At 52.8% G+C, this 17,147-nt stretch overlaps 1 protein-coding gene across 5 annotated transcripts in view; it reads left to right on the top strand.

Annotated features, from left to right (window-relative positions):
• The window catches only part of ADCYAP1R1 (ADCYAP receptor type I), a 58,048-nt gene extending 44,390 nt beyond the window's left edge, over positions 1-13,658 (top strand). For 3 of the 5 annotated variants that reach the window (XM_046021181.1, XM_046021179.1, XM_046021177.1), the window contains 4 exons: positions 2,666-2,749; positions 5,803-5,932; positions 7,290-7,331; positions 8,856-13,658. In XM_046021181.1, the coding sequence (XP_045877137.1) occupies positions 2,666-2,749; positions 5,803-5,932; positions 7,290-7,331; positions 8,856-9,044 (445 nt within the window). In that variant the 3' untranslated portion in view covers positions 9,045-13,658. The remainder of the gene's footprint in view (positions 1-2,665; positions 2,750-5,802; positions 5,933-7,289; positions 7,332-8,855) is intronic. The other 2 variants (XM_046021180.1, XM_046021182.1) reach the window with 2 other exon arrangements.
• The last annotated feature ends 3,489 nt before the right edge of the window (positions 13,659-17,147 follow it).

Here is a 17,147-nt window from a genome sequence, read left to right as displayed (position 1 = left end):
AATCCATGTGCTGCCTCCCTGAGTTATAGGCCAGGGCTCCCTGGTTTCCAGAAGGAGGCGTGGACCCTGTACCTGCTATGGGGCTCTCCAGCCTTCTGATCCATTCCTACCCAGCACCTTGGCCTGTCTCTTATCTTCCTTCAGGTCCAAATCAGAACTGAGCTCACCATCCAGTCTGGGGTTATGTCGTCCTCTTGATTCCTTTCCCCTTTTTCACCAACTGTAGAAACTCCTGAGAGGTTGCGACATCTCTTCCTTTCTCACACCGGTCTCTGGCTTTTCTGCCACCCTTTTGTATGCTTTTCCATGGGTCCTTTTGTGCAGAGCCAGGGAGGTTTTGGGAGAAGTGGTGTTTGGGAAGAAAGACACTTAGTTTTGTCCCTAGATCCTTTTCCAGAGAGCCCTCCCAGGCATCAGACCCCCCCCACTTTGTTCTGCCCCTCCCAGCAGAGACCCACATCTTGACCAGGGGTCTGAACTCCCAGCTAACTTGCCACTAAGTGGCCTCTAGTGTAAGAAATCAGAGGAGGAGAAATCAGAGGAGTCTGTATTTACTGTGGCCAGGGCCCAGGAAGGGCAGGGATAACCCTTTGGGAGTTCAAGGAGGAGTGGTCTCAGAGGAAAGCAGCTGGAGCTTTAGAATTCGGGGTGAGGGCTTAAGACAGGCACGGTAGGGGGCCACATCTGAGGTTTGGGTTCTCAGGCTCCTGGGCACCAACCAGGCCACTGGCTGTAGGAGAAAGTAGCCAGCCTTCCAATCTGGGCCAGGCAGATATAAATCTAGAGATGAGGAGGGCTCCCATTCCTGAATGTCCAATTAAGCTCTTTTAAGTTGTGAGAAAAACATACCTCTGTGTATCTATCCATCTCTTTGTATGTATATGAAGCAGACCTTTGACATTCATGAGGACACACGAAGAAACTTCTCAAATACATGACTTCCTCACGACAGTGGTTCTCAGGCTTTGAGCTGTCTGTGGATCACCTCCGGGTCTTGTGAAAAGGCAGATTCTAAGCCAGCAGTGCTGGGAGGGGGGGAGATGGGCACCTAAGATTCTGCATCTCTAAGGAGCTTGCAGGCGGTGCTGATGCCACTGGTCTGGGCAGCACCGAGCATTGTCCTGTCCCTCACTTCCCACGTCTGTCAGGTGGGCCAGTGGTGGTTCCCACCCTGCCATGTGGTGCAGACCGCGAGGTGCTGGTTATTAAATGAGAACCACGCACCTGATGGGGGCAAGGGTCCTGGGGCGATCCCGGCTTGCCTCATCTTTTAAGTATGTGACTCTGATTCTTGCCTCAGCAAAATGACATGTCTGCCCAGGTCAAGGACCTTTAGCCTTCCTCTCAAAGAGCTGGAATCACAAATTATGAATCGGTGAATGCCCAAGGTCTGGTCTCATCGTGTGTCTCTGTTCTCATGTGCATCAGAGCCCCTCAGCTCAGGTCACTGGCAGGTACTAGGGGCTCCGTGCCATGTGGTGCCCGAGGAGGGTTTGTGGAGGAGGCCACTCTTTTGCTGTCTGATGAGGTGACAGAGTGCTTGACCTGGGCCTTATATGTTTATCAGAGAAGGAAAAGAAGTGTCTAAGGCTTGTCCCCACCCAAGTGCAAGTGGGACCGTAAAGAGCTGGGACAGATGGAAATTCAGCCTGACCTCTCTGAGAAGGTGGAAATTCTGTGCCCTACCCAGCAGAATGTAGAGCGAGCCTGACCCCCGGGGCTCCCCTATGGATGCCCCTTTAAGATGGCTTGTTTCTGCAGGCCGTGGGCAAGCGCCCAAAAGATGCCCCTCCAGCCTTCAGCCCCTGCCTGTGGAACTTTGATCAGGAAGCCCAGCCCAGCACTGTACCATGGAACCCTCAGCAGGGATGGACATGCCCTGGACTGTGCTGTGCAATATGGGAGGCACTAGCTACGTGTGGCTGTTGAGCCCTTGTGAGGTGGCTAGGGTAACTGAGGAAGGTAGATTTCTAGCTTGATTTAATTTTAATTCAAATAGCTGCAGATGGGTCATGGCTGTCCTGTTGGATAGTGCAGTTAGGTTAATTAGCTGTCTCTTCCATCCACCCCACTCCTGTTGCCCCTGTATGCCCACGTCGAGCTGCCTGAGAGCTCAGAGAGGAGGAGGTCCAGGCAGAAGAGGGAGAGGTATAGAGGAAGAAGACCAGTGGACACCCAAGCCCAGAACCGGCCTGATTTGGGCTGGGTCGGCCCAGTCTGGGTGGCACGAGGTCCACGGCATGGGTTTCTAGCTGTCCGTCTTGTTGCGTGACCTCTGGCAAGGCCGTGCTCCGGGCCTGGCGCTGACTGAACAGACAGCTTCCAGGGTGGGGGGCCCTGCTTGAGACCCAGACCTGCCCCCACCTTCAGAACACCCATGGCCTCCAGCTCCCCTCACCTGCTGCGGACCCAGTGTGAGTGCTCGTTGTGTGCGTATGTCTCCGTGCACACACCTGTCCACGTCTGGGCATGCCTTTCTATGTCCAGAGCTGACCACATCTTGACCCCTGGCTTCCTCATTCTCTTCTGTGTCACTGCCCCCGCCCTGGCTCTGCACCTGGGCTCCTCTGCCCTCCCTTGAGCCACGCGTCGCTCTAGGTTCCCCTCAGTTCCTTCATTGCCTGATGCCCCCAGCTGACAGAAGTGCTGATCTTGTCACACCCAGCAGCTGCGTGCAGAAATGCTACTGCAAGCCACAGCGGGCTCAGCAGCACTCCTGCAAGATGTCAGAACTGTCCACCATAACTCTGTAAGTGTGCGCGGCGTGGCTGCGGCCGGGGGTCCCGGAGGGGAGGGGGCCGCATGCTGCCGCTGCCGCCCGGAGCTTTGCACTGCTCGCTGGCTGAGGGCAGAGAGCGAGCCTGTGCCTCCAGCCCAGCGGTTTCTCCGCTGTTGCATGTTGGTGTCTGTGTGTCTTGTGAATTCTCCGCAACCTCAAGCCATCGGGGCGGGAGGGGGGGTGCTGTGGGGACGGAGCTGTGGGCCCTGTGGGAGCAGCCTCCTTGCTGCTGTCATGGTGCGTGGTTTTCCCTTGAATCCCTTACTCTTCTGGGCTTCAGTCTTTGCACCCACCAAATTAGTTCTAAGAGTCTTAGAGCCTGAGTTCCTATACACTGGACCCTCACCCCCAAGGAACCTTGCTCACACTTCCTGTGCTAAGAGGCTTAATTCCCACAGTGACCCTATGAGGTGGGTCCTTGTAATAACCTCATTTTACAGATAAGAGAACTGAACACAGAGAGGGGAAATACTCAAGGTCCCATCCCTGGCAGGGTGAGGGTTTGAACCCAGGGAGTCCTCAGCACGAAGGCCCTAGGGCATTTCTAACCGAAGATCAGTCCTCTTTTGGAAATCCCTTGATGTGGGGGAGCCCACCGTAATTTGGGCGGCTCTGACCATTGGAAATTCCTCCTTGTGTTTTTTTAGGGCTCTTCTGTCCATTGATGCCCCATTGGGGGCAGAAGGACAGAGGCTAAAGCTTGTGTCACAGTCTCTGTGGCTTAATCAGATAGGGTGATTCTGCGACTGTCTTCAGAGGGTTCCCTAGGCTCACACCATGCATCCCCATTCCAAGGCCTCTGGTCAGCTCTGAAATGTAGAGGTCCCAGAACTTTGGGCCCTCGTGCCCTCCTTGTCTGTGCCCCACTTCTCTGTCTACCAAAAGGGTGACCATCTGCCCTGGCAGAAGTCCCCAACCATTCCAGGGGTGCTGCTGGGCCATCAAGGTCACCCTTGCTGCCATTTGCCACCTGGCCAGGGACTGGGAAGGGCCCGAGCTCACGTCTGGAAGGTCCCTGCTTCTCACACACGGAACCATCCAACCACTGCCATGTGAAAGCTGAAGAGATTTGGCCTTTTGGTTTCTAAGAACTTTCAAACTGCAGGGATGAATCCCTGCAAACAGGCCCAGGGAGGGAGGGAGAAAGAGGGCACAAACCACAGGTGTATCTGAGGGCCACCTTTCCTCCCAAGCCCCTTCACTTAAACTTTGCTTGTGGGGTACCTCCCCTTTGGGCAGGGTCATAAAGGAGCCCACAAGTGCCCACATGCCTGAGTTTCCAGGCTACCTGCCACTTCTTTTCAGGCTTTCGTCCTTTAGCCGTCGCCCCTTACCAGGGGGGACACAGAGATGAGCAGGACCCGAGCCCCAGCTCATGTTCAGGTTTCAGAACTCTGAGGCTTTCCCATAGCCTGTGTGTTCATTTGTCCCTTCCTGGGCAGGAACTTTCTGAGTGTGAGCCCCCAGCCTGGCACAGGCTGACCAGGGAAGCTAACCGATAAGGGAAGCACCAAGAGCATCTTCAAGGATCCACAGTCTGAGAGAGGACAGCCCACTCGAGAACACCTGGGCTCAGGGTGGGACCTACTCCCATCCTGTTGGTGCCAGCTCTGGTTCAGGGCACCGGGGCCCTGCAGAACTGCCTGCCTGTGGCCATTCCAGGGGTGGAAGCGTTGGGCATCTGCACGCGTGGGGCTTCTTGCTTCCATGGCTCAGCCTTTGTCCACCTGAAGGTTTTCCCAGGGTACTCCTCCCCCTTCCTCTGTGTCTCCTTCTCTGCTTCTCTTTCTTCCCTTCCTTCTCTCTTTTTCCTTCTCTCTCATTTGGGAAGCCAAGGGCCTCACGCAGACCCCATGGATTCACCTCCTGAAATCTGGAGCCCCCACATTCAACAGAACATTTTCTCCCAGAAAGTCTGGGATGGGGAAGAGGGCAGGGTACATGCAATGCCCCCAAATCAAAGGGCTACCCTCACCCCCCAATGTCCTCCCCCATGGACAGGAACTGAGAGGGACGGGAGCCGGACCTCTCACTTACCGCCCCCATTTTGATGGCTCAGGGGGCAGGGCTGGGTCTTCCAGGAGATCCAGAACCCTGCGGTGGTCAAAGCTGGAGTCCCACTTGGAGACCCTCTGGGAACACCCCTTCTGACAGAAATCGACCCGCAAGCACATGCAGTGTGGACCCTTGGGATGTCATATTGTGGCTTCTGTGCCCTTGTCCCTCAGGGCAGAGCCCCACCTTGCTGGGCCTAGTAACCAGAGGTTAACAGAGGAATCCCAGAAGAGCAGCCTCAGGATGCAATGAGGGCCCTTTGGCTCCATCACTCTCTTCCAAGAACTTGCAAGTTCCAAGTAGGCAGCCTCCTCTCCCTTGACTGTTCCCCAGGTGGTGGATTCCTCCCACTTAGCCGGTGCTTGTTATTCCCAGAGGCAGTCAGTCTTTCCTTGGATCCCTCCTGGGTCTCTCCTTCTGTGGTCCACCCCCGGTGCCCCCCACCCCCTCCCTCATCAGCACTTCCCCATCACTCCCCATGTGTGTGGCAACCCCAGGCTCAGAAAAGCCGGCTGCCTCCGTGGCCCCCCAGGGGCTGCTCTTTCCAAGCATGTGGAACTTCCATCCAGAGCAGAGGACAGTTTGCTTTGCTTGAGGGTCCATGACGTCACAAACCTTTCGAGTCCCACATTGGTCCCCATCTCCCTTTTGCTAAGGGTTTTGTACCTCTCACAAGGGGTGTCTGTAAAACCCACACTCACATTTAGTGGTTCTACAGGACACTGACATGGCCTAGAGGAATGGGATGTCCACCCAGAACCTCCCAGGGGGTTCTGGAATCCCTGTTGGGTTGGCCACCCTCTCCCCCAGCCCCCATGCCCTGGAGAGAATCCTGAGAGAGTCTGTGGACAGGAGCCCCAGCTCAGGGGGGAGCGGGGAGCTGGGACTTAGCGTCTCTGCCTTCCATGGCTCCAGCGTCAAGACCTGGCCACCCTAAGAGCAAGCTCTCTCTCGCTCTCTCCTGACAGACGGCTAGCCCGGTCCACCTTGCTGCTCATCCCACTGTTTGGAATCCACTACACGGTATTCGCCTTCTCCCCGGAGAATGTCAGCAAGAGGGAGAGACTTGTATTTGAGCTGGGGCTGGGCTCCTTCCAGGTAGGTGTGGTGGGTAGGGCAGGTGGGGGCTTGTGGGGAGCCAGGGCCCCGGTCTCTAATCTGCTGGTGGTTCTAAGTTCTCTAACCTAGATTCAGCCTTGTGTTTCCATGTCTGGAATAGCAGTAGAAAGAAGGGAGCTGGGAGAGCCCGTTCTGCTGTCTACCGTGGGCTCCTGTGAGAACAGGTGCTGGTATCTTCCTGTGGCTGCATCTGGGGGTTCTGAGCAAGGCCTCCCTTGGGTATCCTATCCCTCCCCTTCAGCCTGGGTGGGGGAGCAGGGTGCTCTCCGGAGACCTCTGTGTCCACACCCTGACTCCAGCCTGTAGACCACGCCTCTTAGGAGCCCTGGAACTCAGTCTTACCTACTCTGGTGTCCCCAGCACAGGACCTGGCCAAAGAGAACCAAAGAGGTGGATGAGCAAAGAGAGATACAGATGATCCAGAGAATAGTGAGAGAGGGACCACAGCTCCATCCCTGCAGGCATAAGTGGATAGGGTTGTCAACATGTGAGTGAAGGAGTGAGCGAGTGGGCGTGAGGATGCCTAGTGAGTAAATTAATGGACGGCTGCACAAGTGGGTCCGTGAAGGTGTGCCAGGGCAAAGTTGAGTGTCCCCCGGTAGGGCACCTTGCCCTAACCCAGCTGTTTGCCACAGCTTCTTGAGGGTCAGGAGCTTACTCTGTGCATCTGACTTAATCTCTCCCTCCCCCAGTTTTAATTCAAGGACATTTTCCCTGTTAATGGTTCTTAGCCTGGCGTGGGTGGGAGCTGTGTGGCCGCAGCCCCAGCCTAGGAGTCAGAGCCCAGGGTACCCGTCTTAGCACAGGAATTCTAAATGCAAAGAGTACATGTAAAGGCGATATGCAGGGTAGCCGGCTGCCTCCTCTGTGTCAGGCAGTTGGTCATGGTGTTTTGTGTGCTGTTAAGAGTATCTGGCCAAGGAAGTGTGGGATGGGGAGGGGGTGGGGATAAAGACATGGGTCCATTCTATCCCGGATGGCTGCCGCCCTCAGGGTCCTGCAGGCTGGTTAGGGAGCCCGAGAACATCCCAGGGACATGCATGAAAGGCTTCTTGCAGCACATGGGATGGAGCTGGCCTCTGGGAATGTGAAGGATCTGCCTAGCGAATGTGAGATCCAAAGCCAGGTTGTAGCCACTTGGCCTCCTGGGCATGGCCATCGTGGTGGAGCAGAACCTCTCCCATCTTACCGCAGATTCCTGGGCAAGGGCCCCCCATCGAGGTCATTGTATGTTTCTGATTCCTGGGGTCATTCCACATTTCTGCTGCCTCCTTTGCTCGCTGTGCCCAAGGTCCCTTGCTAGCATTCTCAGGTTATTTTTGCTTTCTCTCCGTAGGGCTTTGTGGTGGCTGTTCTCTACTGTTTTCTGAATGGGGAGGTAAGATTCTGGCCCTCTGGCTTCTTAGCAGTGGAGGTGGGAATTGCTGGGGAGCAGACAGGGGCATAGCCTGCTGCCCACCAGAGCTGATGCTCCTGGCCAGGGCCGCACCAGGCTCCCAGCACCTGGAGGAGGGGGAAGGCAGTGGTGCTAGAGTCTCCTGGAAGCCTCTGTCCTGGGCCGGAATCTCTCACTTCGTCTGCTGTGCAAGGCATGATCTGGACTTGTAAAGGCGTCCTCTGCTGAGCACAACCCTGCTTATAAGACACACCTTAGTAAAGAGAAATGGAAAGAGGAAGGCACAAAAAAATGGCACCTATAGTTTATGAGGCTGTGCTAGACAGGGATGCTGAGTGTGGAGCTACCCAAAGTTCAGCACTGCCCCCCGCAGGCCTGTCTGCCTGCCCAAACCCATCCCCTGTAGAGTGGGGACTCCGAACTCGGGAGAAACCCTGGGAGAGGCCTGGAAACTTCTCAGAGCGTGTCATTTCCAGAGCTCTGGTTTCAGGGCCTCCTGCTCCAGTCTGTTAAGGTGATGCTTTTGAACAGAGCCTAGAACAGAGGTGCTGGGACAGGAGTGGGGGCTGAATGGGTGGGATGGGTGTGTGCAGAGTGACCAGGAGTCATTGTACCTGTGCTTGGGTCTTGGCTCAGCACAGCAGGCTCTTCCCCTTCTTGCATCTGAGAAACAAGAAGATTAGGTTCGGAGATTGCCAAGACAGCCTCTGGCAAGGTCAGATGAGAGGCAACAGCGTTGGGCAGGGAGCAGCTGGGTAGGCAGGGGGTGGGGCACAGGGAGCTGGCCAGGAGACCGGTGGGGAAGGTGGGAGCTGGAACTGGAGGTCTGGGTGCTGGGACCACTCACTTGCAGGCATGCAGTCTGTGCTCCACACAGAGGTACTGAACTGGGGAGGGCGTAGAGAGGCTGAAGCTGGCCATGCCCTGTGCATACCAGGGGAAGGGCAACATGGGCGGGGGGATGTTCACTCAGAAAGCACCTTAGTTAGCGGTTCTCGAGCCTGACTGCATATTGGAATCCCTGGGGAACTTTACAACATACGGATGCCTTACCCCAGAGATTTTGATGTCATTGTCTTGGGCTGTGGTGGCGGCATCTGGATTTGTAAAGCTCTCCAGGTAATTCTGATGCGCAGCCCACTGTTAGTGGTCTGGGAGAGAGGGGCTCCTTCCCTGGTCTGTCTGCCCCAAGCGACTGCTTTTTAAGATTCCCGGAAAGATCCTGTGAGCCTGCGACGGCCTGGGGAATGCCAAGGTCCAGGACTAGAAGCCCGCAGAGAACAAGGAGCCATTTGGGCGCCTTGCTCAGACAGTGCCCTGGGAAAGGAGCTCAAGTCAGCTCCTCAGAGGCATTCCTTTCCCCACTGGTGGCCTGGAGGGCTGCAAGCCTTCGTCTGAGTCTGTGGGTATTGTAGGAGGTGGCAGTGGGTGCCGGGGAGGGGCCCCAGCAGAGCAGTCAGGTAGAAGAGGCTGTCTGGAAGTGACCATCCCAGTTGCTCCCTGCAGGTGCAGGCGGAGATCAAGCGTAAGTGGCGGAGCTGGAAGGTGAACCGCTACTTCGCCGTGGACTTCAAGCACCGGCACCCGTCCCTGGCCAGCAGTGGGGTGAACGGGGGCACCCAACTCTCCATCCTGAGCAAGAGCAGCTCCCAGATCCGCATGTCCGGACTCCCAGCTGACAACCTGGCCACCTGAGCCCGTCCTCCCCTCCTTCTCTCCTCCGTACACAGGCTGGGGCCGCAGGCGGGCGCCGGCCCACGCATGTTCAGCTTCTTTTCTCACTTCGGGCAGGCCCTGGGCTGGAGGCCGGGCTCCCCGAGGTGGGAGAAGGATGCAGGGTGAACCCGGGTATTGCCCCCCCCCATCTGGCACTGTCCCCCCACCCCCATGGGCCCCTGGGCCCTGATTCCAACCTGTAAATACTCCACCAATTTTGAAAAGTCGTCTTATCCCCACCCCTTGACCCCCGTACCTGCTCACCTCAGGCAAGTCCCCAGCTTCACCCTATCCTGTTTCCACCAGCCTTAGTGATCTCCTTGCCCTTGTGAATGAGGCCTTGTGAGCTGAGGCTGACGACCTTGCTTTGGGAGGGGATTGGGAAGGGGCCTGCCCGAGAGCCCCCACAGTGTCTGACTTTCAGTGTGGACTCCTTGAATCTGCTCACCACCTGAGGCCCTTCTCAGGCCTGGCCCAGCCCCTGAGGCCTGCCAGAGATCCGGCTTGGGTGCTCTGAGCATCCTTTAGTGGAGGTGAGACCTGAGCCGAGACTCCCCCATCCCCCGCCCCCAGCATCTCGGTGTGTCCAGCTGCCCAGCTCCTGGGTGTCAGGGCAGTGGAGAGCTCCAGGGCTCTTCCAGTCAGAGACTTCATTTTGGGTGTGGGGCTCAGGGTCCCGGCATGTTCTGGTGCTCTTCATTTGGTAGAAGAAAAATTGCCAAGATCCAGCAATGTGGATGTGATTGGAAAGGAGATGGAGAGAGTTTGGGGGCCCGTGGAAGACGACCTTCACTGGCTCCATTGCTTCGCTCCCAACTCGAGGTGGGCGGGGGTTCCTCGGGTAGCCTCCCTTCTACACTTCCCATCCCTAGGCATCAGCTGCGGGAGGTGAGAGACTCATGCCTCAGAGAGACTGCTCCCCACTCCTACCTACCACAAGGAACCCCTAAGCCCTCCCCCTCCTCATTTCTCCACGAGTCAAAGCCATGAATAGGATGAACCAGCCGCCTTCCTGTGATGTCAATGAATCCCGAATCACCTTACTTCCTTGCGCCCGAGTCAGGGCCCTCATAACTCCCCTTCCCCCCACCCTCATGAACAATGAGGAGCCCCGGCCACCAGCTCCTTGGGTTTGGGCTCAGCTACTGAACTATTTCTGAGACCTTTGCAAAGACTGCTCTCTGTGTGTTCTTGACATTGAATCACCACAGATGCTAGAGTGGCCTAGGATGTTGGGAGGAGAACCACACCCACCATGCCTATTAGAAGAAGCCACAGATGGAAGGCATGGCAGTTCCCCAGCTCCCGTTGTGGTTCTCCAGTTGCAAGTTGCTTGGCCACAGTCTAAGAATTCAAAATGGTGTAGAACCAGATTGTGAGGGAAGGTGGGAGAAAGTGCTAGAGTGCCGTGGCCCATGTGGGGGGCCCATTTCATTCCATGTCAACTTTTGGTGTTGTTCCTGTCCAAGTGTGTTTGCAGACTTGTTTCGTGATCATGTTCTGGAATGCTTGGGGAACTTGGGTGGAGAGGGAATGTTGCTTAGCTTGTTTTTATAAAGAGCACAGGGCCTGGGGGACCTGGGGGGTCCGTGTTTAGAGAGATCCTCTAGATGACTGGAGAAGGACTTATTTGCATGGTTTAGAGATGAGCCCTGTGTCCTTGGCCAGTGAAGTGCTGTAGACCCCTGGGTCTTTGGCAAACCTAGAATCTGCCCCCCATTGGGCCTCTACTGCTCAGACTATGGACACAGAGCTCCCTGTTCGGGATCTCAGTTGTTCCATATGTGAGATGCAGTGGCTTCGAAAGCTTCTCCAAGCTCTGCACTTCAGCAATTGTTGCTTTCAAAGCTAAGCAGATAAAAGGGCATGCATCATTGTTAATATGTATCATCTAAGGCTTTGAAGTGTATGTGTTCGTGTATATGTGGTGGGAGGGGAGAACGCCATTTATTTTCCCTTTCTTAGGAAGTATCTCTCTCTTCCACTGGGACACCATAGTGGAAGCTGGTGGGCTGGAGGGAGGGATCATGCCAGGGACAGTTGGACAGAGGCCTCGGGCATGATGTGTAGATCCAGCTGTGTCCCTAGCCTGGGCAGGGTGCCAAGGCTGCTTGGACAGTGGCTACCTCCAGATCCTACGAGCGGTGCCCTGAGTGGACCTCATTTCTTCGTCCCAGTCCCCACCAGCAGCTCTGCTTCACTGTGGAAAAAGAGACTTTGATTTTATACAGATATCCTCACAAAATAGCAAAGACATCATCAGCTTAGAATCCTATGGGCTGTGTTGCCACCTGAGCCCTGGGGTGCATCCTTGTAGAGGTTCCAGGTTCCTATTGGTTTGTTGGTTTATTTTTCTATCTGAACAAAATTGTCCATCTTGTGAACAGATATACCCCATGTATTTTGAATGTTCCAGAAGGTTAAGCAGCTGGCCTGCAGGGTCATAGGCAGTGGGGGTGGGGGGATGGATAGCATAAGGTCTGGACAAAACCTTTCCCTCTCTGAGTCTTTGTTTTCAAATCTGTAAAATGGGCAGTAGGACTAGGTGATCTGTAGAGCCCATTGCATCTCTGGAATTCTCTGTCTAAACACCAGCCATCTACTTAATGGGAATGGGCCCCAGGCAGAGTTACATTTGCCTCCCTGGGAAGGGGTAAGAAAGAGTTGTGAGCTGGGAGGGGTTTGAGGTCTTCGGGAATGGTCATGCTGGAGAGGAGCGGAGTTCTCCATCTTCATGACTCTAGAAGATCATTACCAGGAGGGGGTTTTTCTAGTTTTATGCAATCCTAAAGGTCAACGGTCACCCAGGCTGAGTTCTTCTTGGAATGAAGAGATTTTTTCAGATTCTTTTATGAATGCTCCACCATGGGACAGGCCATGTTAGAAGAGAGTCTCCAACCCCGGGGGAAGTGGGAATCCAAGTTAGGGATGCTGAGGCTGCCAAGGAACCTGTGAGAGGACAGAGTGTGCGATTTGGGGGTGGGAGGGGGTTCAGTAGCTTCTTGGTGGTCCCCGCACTGGGGGCTTCTTAACTCCCTACCATACGTGAGGCTAGGCCACGTTTTCTGTCTCAGTGGGTGGCCCTGTGACTCTCCTTGACCTGTCCAGTGGTCTGCAGTGATTCCTCTTCTTACCCTCACCCCTCCCCAAACCAGCTTCTTCGGGGAACAGGGCCAGAGAGCTGGAGCCGGGCCCAAGGCTTGAAATACACATCATCACCCACCAAGTGTTCTGACTCACCTCCTCCCTCTGACCATTGCCCTTCCTGAAAGGAAAGCTAGCAGAAGCTTCCTTTGTGATTCTGTGAGTACCCTTGATCCCCTCAAGACCACTCCAAAGTGAGAGCAGTGAGTGCTTTGCCATCATAAATTCCTCCTTGAGCTCAGTGACCATGGAAGCCTGCCAAGAGGTCTCTGAGCAGAGAGTGGGGAACCCGGACTTCTCTCAGCTTTGCCAGTGACCTGCTGTTTGGCCTTGACCCCTTCCCCATATTTCTTTAGGGAGACTCACAAAGCACTAGAGCTGGGAAGAAAAACAGACATCTGCAGGTCAAACCTCCCCATTGGGCTGATGAGAAATCCCTTACTGGCAGGCTTAGCACAGTGCCTGTACTGTGCTGGGATCCAAGATGCTTCACAAGCCTGAATGAGGCAAGGAGCCCACCAGCATGAGCCCAGCCCTGCATGTGAGCCCAACGAGAGCATCCATACAGAAAACTTTCAGTCACGTGCAAGAAAGTGGCTCTGGCTACCAAAGTGTTTAGGATTTCAAATTGTAGGAAGAGCAATAGAGTCTGTGGGATGGGGAGAATTGTGTTCTAGCCTGGGGTTTTCTTGGAGTCTTGTGACCCAATACTCAGCCTCTCTGAGCCTCTGCTTCCCTTCCTGAGAAATGGGAGGACATGATTTGCAGTCTGCTCCCCAGTCCAGAGATGAGGTTGAAGTGCGACATCCTTGTGTGTAAAAGGGCTTTGGAAACTACACAGGTATGGGCTGGTACTGGGGTGAAGACCCCTGAAAGGGACCCTGTGCTATTTATCAACTGCTTTGAGCCATCCTGGGTTAACCTTTGCCCCATTTGTAAAACCACCAGCACTGGGGGCAAGAGGGAGGCCAGTGGGCTGTGAGGGACACAGGGTTCCAGGCTTATCTCTGTCAGTGGATTCAGTTTGCTCTTGGGCTTAGGATGGGGAGAATTGCACGTGGGTGGTGATTTCCCTGTCACCTCCATGGGAATCCTTCAAGGATCTGGGAATTCCTCAAGTGGACTATGGGCTCTTTTATTCTTTCCCTAAATGTGAGGTCCTGGGATGTGTCTGTGCTTGGCTATTTGTGTCTTGTCTTATGTCTGTGTTGTGTGGTTTGCCCCTGCGGAGGGCTGAAGTGGGCCAGTCCCCAGCATCCCAGACGTGGCTCTAGGCTCACTTATGGAACCAGACCCCCGCTCCCATATTTCATCTCCCACAATAAAGATAAGCCCCGAAGACCTCACTGCGACTGCTGCCGCTGTTAACGCTGTGCTCACGATCTTGTCCAGGATTTTAAGGATGTCACCGTGCTGTAGATAAATGTCAATAAATGTCTTATCATTTTTCCTGGTGGCTGTAACTTGGCAGAAGTGGTGGGCAGGGAGGAGAGGAGGTGGAAGGGGAGGAAATCTGATCACCCCGAGTGATCCAGTCCACACAGTCCTGTGGCCTTCTGGATTCCAAGGGAGAGGTGTGAGAACAAGCACGAATGAGCTTAGAACTATGGGCTTGGGAAAGCAAAGTCATGGCCTCAAAAGGACCTCCAAGCATCGTGCAAACTGAGTGGAAACAAGGCCTGTTGGATGTTTTGAGTTCCTAGAAATGGACGTAGCTCATCCCAGGTTTTTGATGCCCTATGGCCTGATGTTGTTTATGAGTGTGGTTACCGGATATCTCGGAGCTGGTCTGCAGTGAGAACTTCATCCCAGGTAAGCACAGATGCATCTTGGCTGCCAGAATCCCACCCCGTCATCTGGATATTCTGAGCCATCAGCCCATGCCAGCCCAGTTAACCAATTCCAGGTAACCTCAATTTCCTCAAGTTTCTACTGATGGTCATAACCTCCAGTGCCCATTCTTGTATTCATTGGAATTTACAATTGCTAGCAACAGAAGGTAATTTTGGCTGACAGAGCAAAGATGGGGTTTAGGGGAAAGTCCCTGGGCATCTCCTAGAACTCTCTCAGGGCTGCAGAAACCAGCAAAGGTGGCTCGAGCCCGAGCATGCTGCAGGGCTGGTGATGAAGCTGTTGTCTGCTGCGGCCAGGAGCCCACACGAGTCTGTTAGGTTATCTGTGTTCTGGTTGCCAAGGAGGCTGCAAATTTGACGTTTCCAGATTCTACGTTGGGGAACTCAGGCTCCTAAATCTGGAGATGTTTGGAACTTAACAATAGTATTAGAAAGCCTTAAAATAACAAATGCCCATTCCAGCAGGCCTGTTGCAGAGCCAGCTTCCGCCAGTGATCAGTGGGCTGCGAGGACAAAGTTAAGCCAATGAAAAGATACATCCCAACTAGATAACATGGGAGCCCTACAACTTGATAGACCACTTGCTAAAGGCACCAGGTGTCTCGTGGGGCTGTTCCCCAGGTGTTTCTGTTTCCTGAGATTGCCCCTGCTCTTTCCTCTCCAGGTCCATCTCTTCTTTGAGCCCTAAAGGCTATTACCAGCTATATCACTCAACCAATCAGCAGGTACATTGAGCTGCTTCCAAAATGGAACCCACCCTCAATAGGGGGAAATCGATCTCTTTGCGTGTCAGATGGCTGACCACTCAGGCAGAAGACTTCTCTAGTGTCTAGAAAAATATCCTCACTGGTTTGACCATGATACATTGAGGTTCCATAGGTTTCATTCTTAGAGGGAGGTCACATTCAAGTAGCAAAGATAAGGAGCCAAAAGCAAGCTGAAAACCTTGCATTCTGTATTAGACTTGAATTTCTTGGCACCTGCAGCTGTGAAGGTTATCAAACTACTCAGTCTATGAACACTTACTAAATCCTATCTTATCCCTTCTGCCACATCTCTCAACTATTCCAGTCCCCTTTTCTCCCAAGCCTCCTAAAAGAATGCCTTCAACCCTGGTTACTCCTGATGATGCTCTTTGCTGATGGTAGTGTGAGCAATCCCTCCCAGGTTCCCTGTGGTTCGCAAGCATTAGGATGCAAAATTTCTGGTCCAGTGGGTCTGAGGTAAGGCCTGCCTGGTAATTTGCATTTCTAAAAAGTTCCCAGGTGCTGCTGCTATTGCTGTTTTTGGTCTGGAGACAACAGGAACCACTGTTCTGGATATTCTACTGAGGACATTGGCGGGACATCGCAGTCCCTTTTTGTGAACCTTGGACCTGGACAATGATTAACTTCCTAAGAGAGGGAGGACAAGCACAGACATCAGCACCATAAACTTTAATTGACTTTTCTTCCCTGGCCATTGTCTTTTCTTCCAAGGCCACTGTAATAAATGTGCACCAGGGCTGGCCCAGCCAGCCCTGGTCTGGTCCTTTGTTGAACATTTCTCATGTTTCCCATGGAAATTGGCAGGCTTCTAGGATTCCACTGCCTTCCAGATCACAATTCCCACAGCAGCATCCAAATGCTTAGGGAGCCCAGTCTCAGCAGGTGAAGCTGGATGAAATCCATTGAGGAAGGCTAGACACTGACCTTCTTTCATTCTCCAAATAACCCCAGAATCCAAAGACACTGAGTCTCCTTTCCAAAGCAGAAGCAAAGGCAAACTGAAAAAATATTCGTATAGTCAGCTACACGTACTCATGGATGCCAGAATACTTGTACAAAACCATCATTTACATCTATTCCAACTCATACAGACATTCACATGGGGATTTGGGAGTGAAGTCCCACCAACTCATTGGAAAAGGTCTTTGTTCTGGCCCTCCAGGCTTTCTCTCAGCCCACCCCTCTCAGTCATTCTCTCTTTGTTCCCCTTCCAGATAGTCCAACCCCTGATTTATTCTATTCTCTTTACTTACTTTCCTTCACTCTGGGTCCCTCCTCTCTGCCCTTGATCTGGATTCAGGCATGGCCTGGTGCTCAGTGTTTTCTTTGACCTGATACCCTCTTGGTGTCCCTGTCCTTTGGTTCTTTGTGTTTCCCCGACACTTGAGAGTCATCAGTGGTTTCCTCCTCAACCCTCTTGTTTTTAGACACTCTCCCCATGGGCAAAAGCACTCATTCATATTCATTAACCATGACCTCAGTTGATAGTCCTGATTCTTCATTTCCAACAATCTATTGGCATAGGCCTGTGGGGGGCAGGGGAGGGGGGTGGGACTTCTGCTATAAGTACCATGGGGAAAGCTGAGTGAACCTCAGGTCCAACACCACAGACAGTTCCAAGATACTATACCTACTTGAAAGCCAAATCTTTGTGTGTTCAATTTATCCGACTTGAACAAAGGCAGATCTAGGATTTAGAGGGTGTGAAGCACACAAAATTTGGGAGAGGGGGTCCTCTTTAATAAAAAATGCAAAGATTTTTTGATGATTCACAGACCTGTACCCCTGGGGCAAATAATACATTATAAGTTAATTAAAAAAATAAAAGAAAAAAAATGCAAAGATTTAAATTAAAACTGATATAAAAATGACTTTTTCATTTCATTTGAGACTTTTTAATTTCTCATTTGAGAATGGGAAAAGTTGAAACTATCACAAATGTTTCAAAATCCAAAAAAATTTTTATAACGTATATATTAATTACTCTGACCCTTCTGTCTTATTTTTTTAATTTTTTGGTGATTCACTCTTTGATTCTGTCTTTATTAGATAGTAATTTTTCTATCATTCTCTATACAGATAATTGAAATATAATTCAGTCACATGGTTCATCAAAATTTGTGTTTTAGTGTTGATAATTTGGACTCAGTACCAATGAGAACAGAATCTCCCACTTAAAATTTTACATACCTGATAAATTGGAAGATGACTTTCATAGACTAGTGCCTGGCTCCATATATGTCAAACTTTGTTTCTTCACAATTATTCACAATGCCAGACGCTTTCATATTATGATGTGATCTCTAGTCCCGTTTTTG

Source organism: Meles meles, chromosome 10 (genome assembly GCF_922984935.1).
Source record: "Meles meles chromosome 10, mMelMel3.1 paternal haplotype, whole genome shotgun sequence".
In the NCBI taxonomy this organism is placed as follows: domain Eukaryota; kingdom Metazoa; phylum Chordata; class Mammalia; order Carnivora; family Mustelidae; genus Meles; species Meles meles.
The sequence above is the reverse complement of the archived record's forward strand: the minus strand, read 5'-3'. Positions and strand labels throughout refer to the sequence as shown.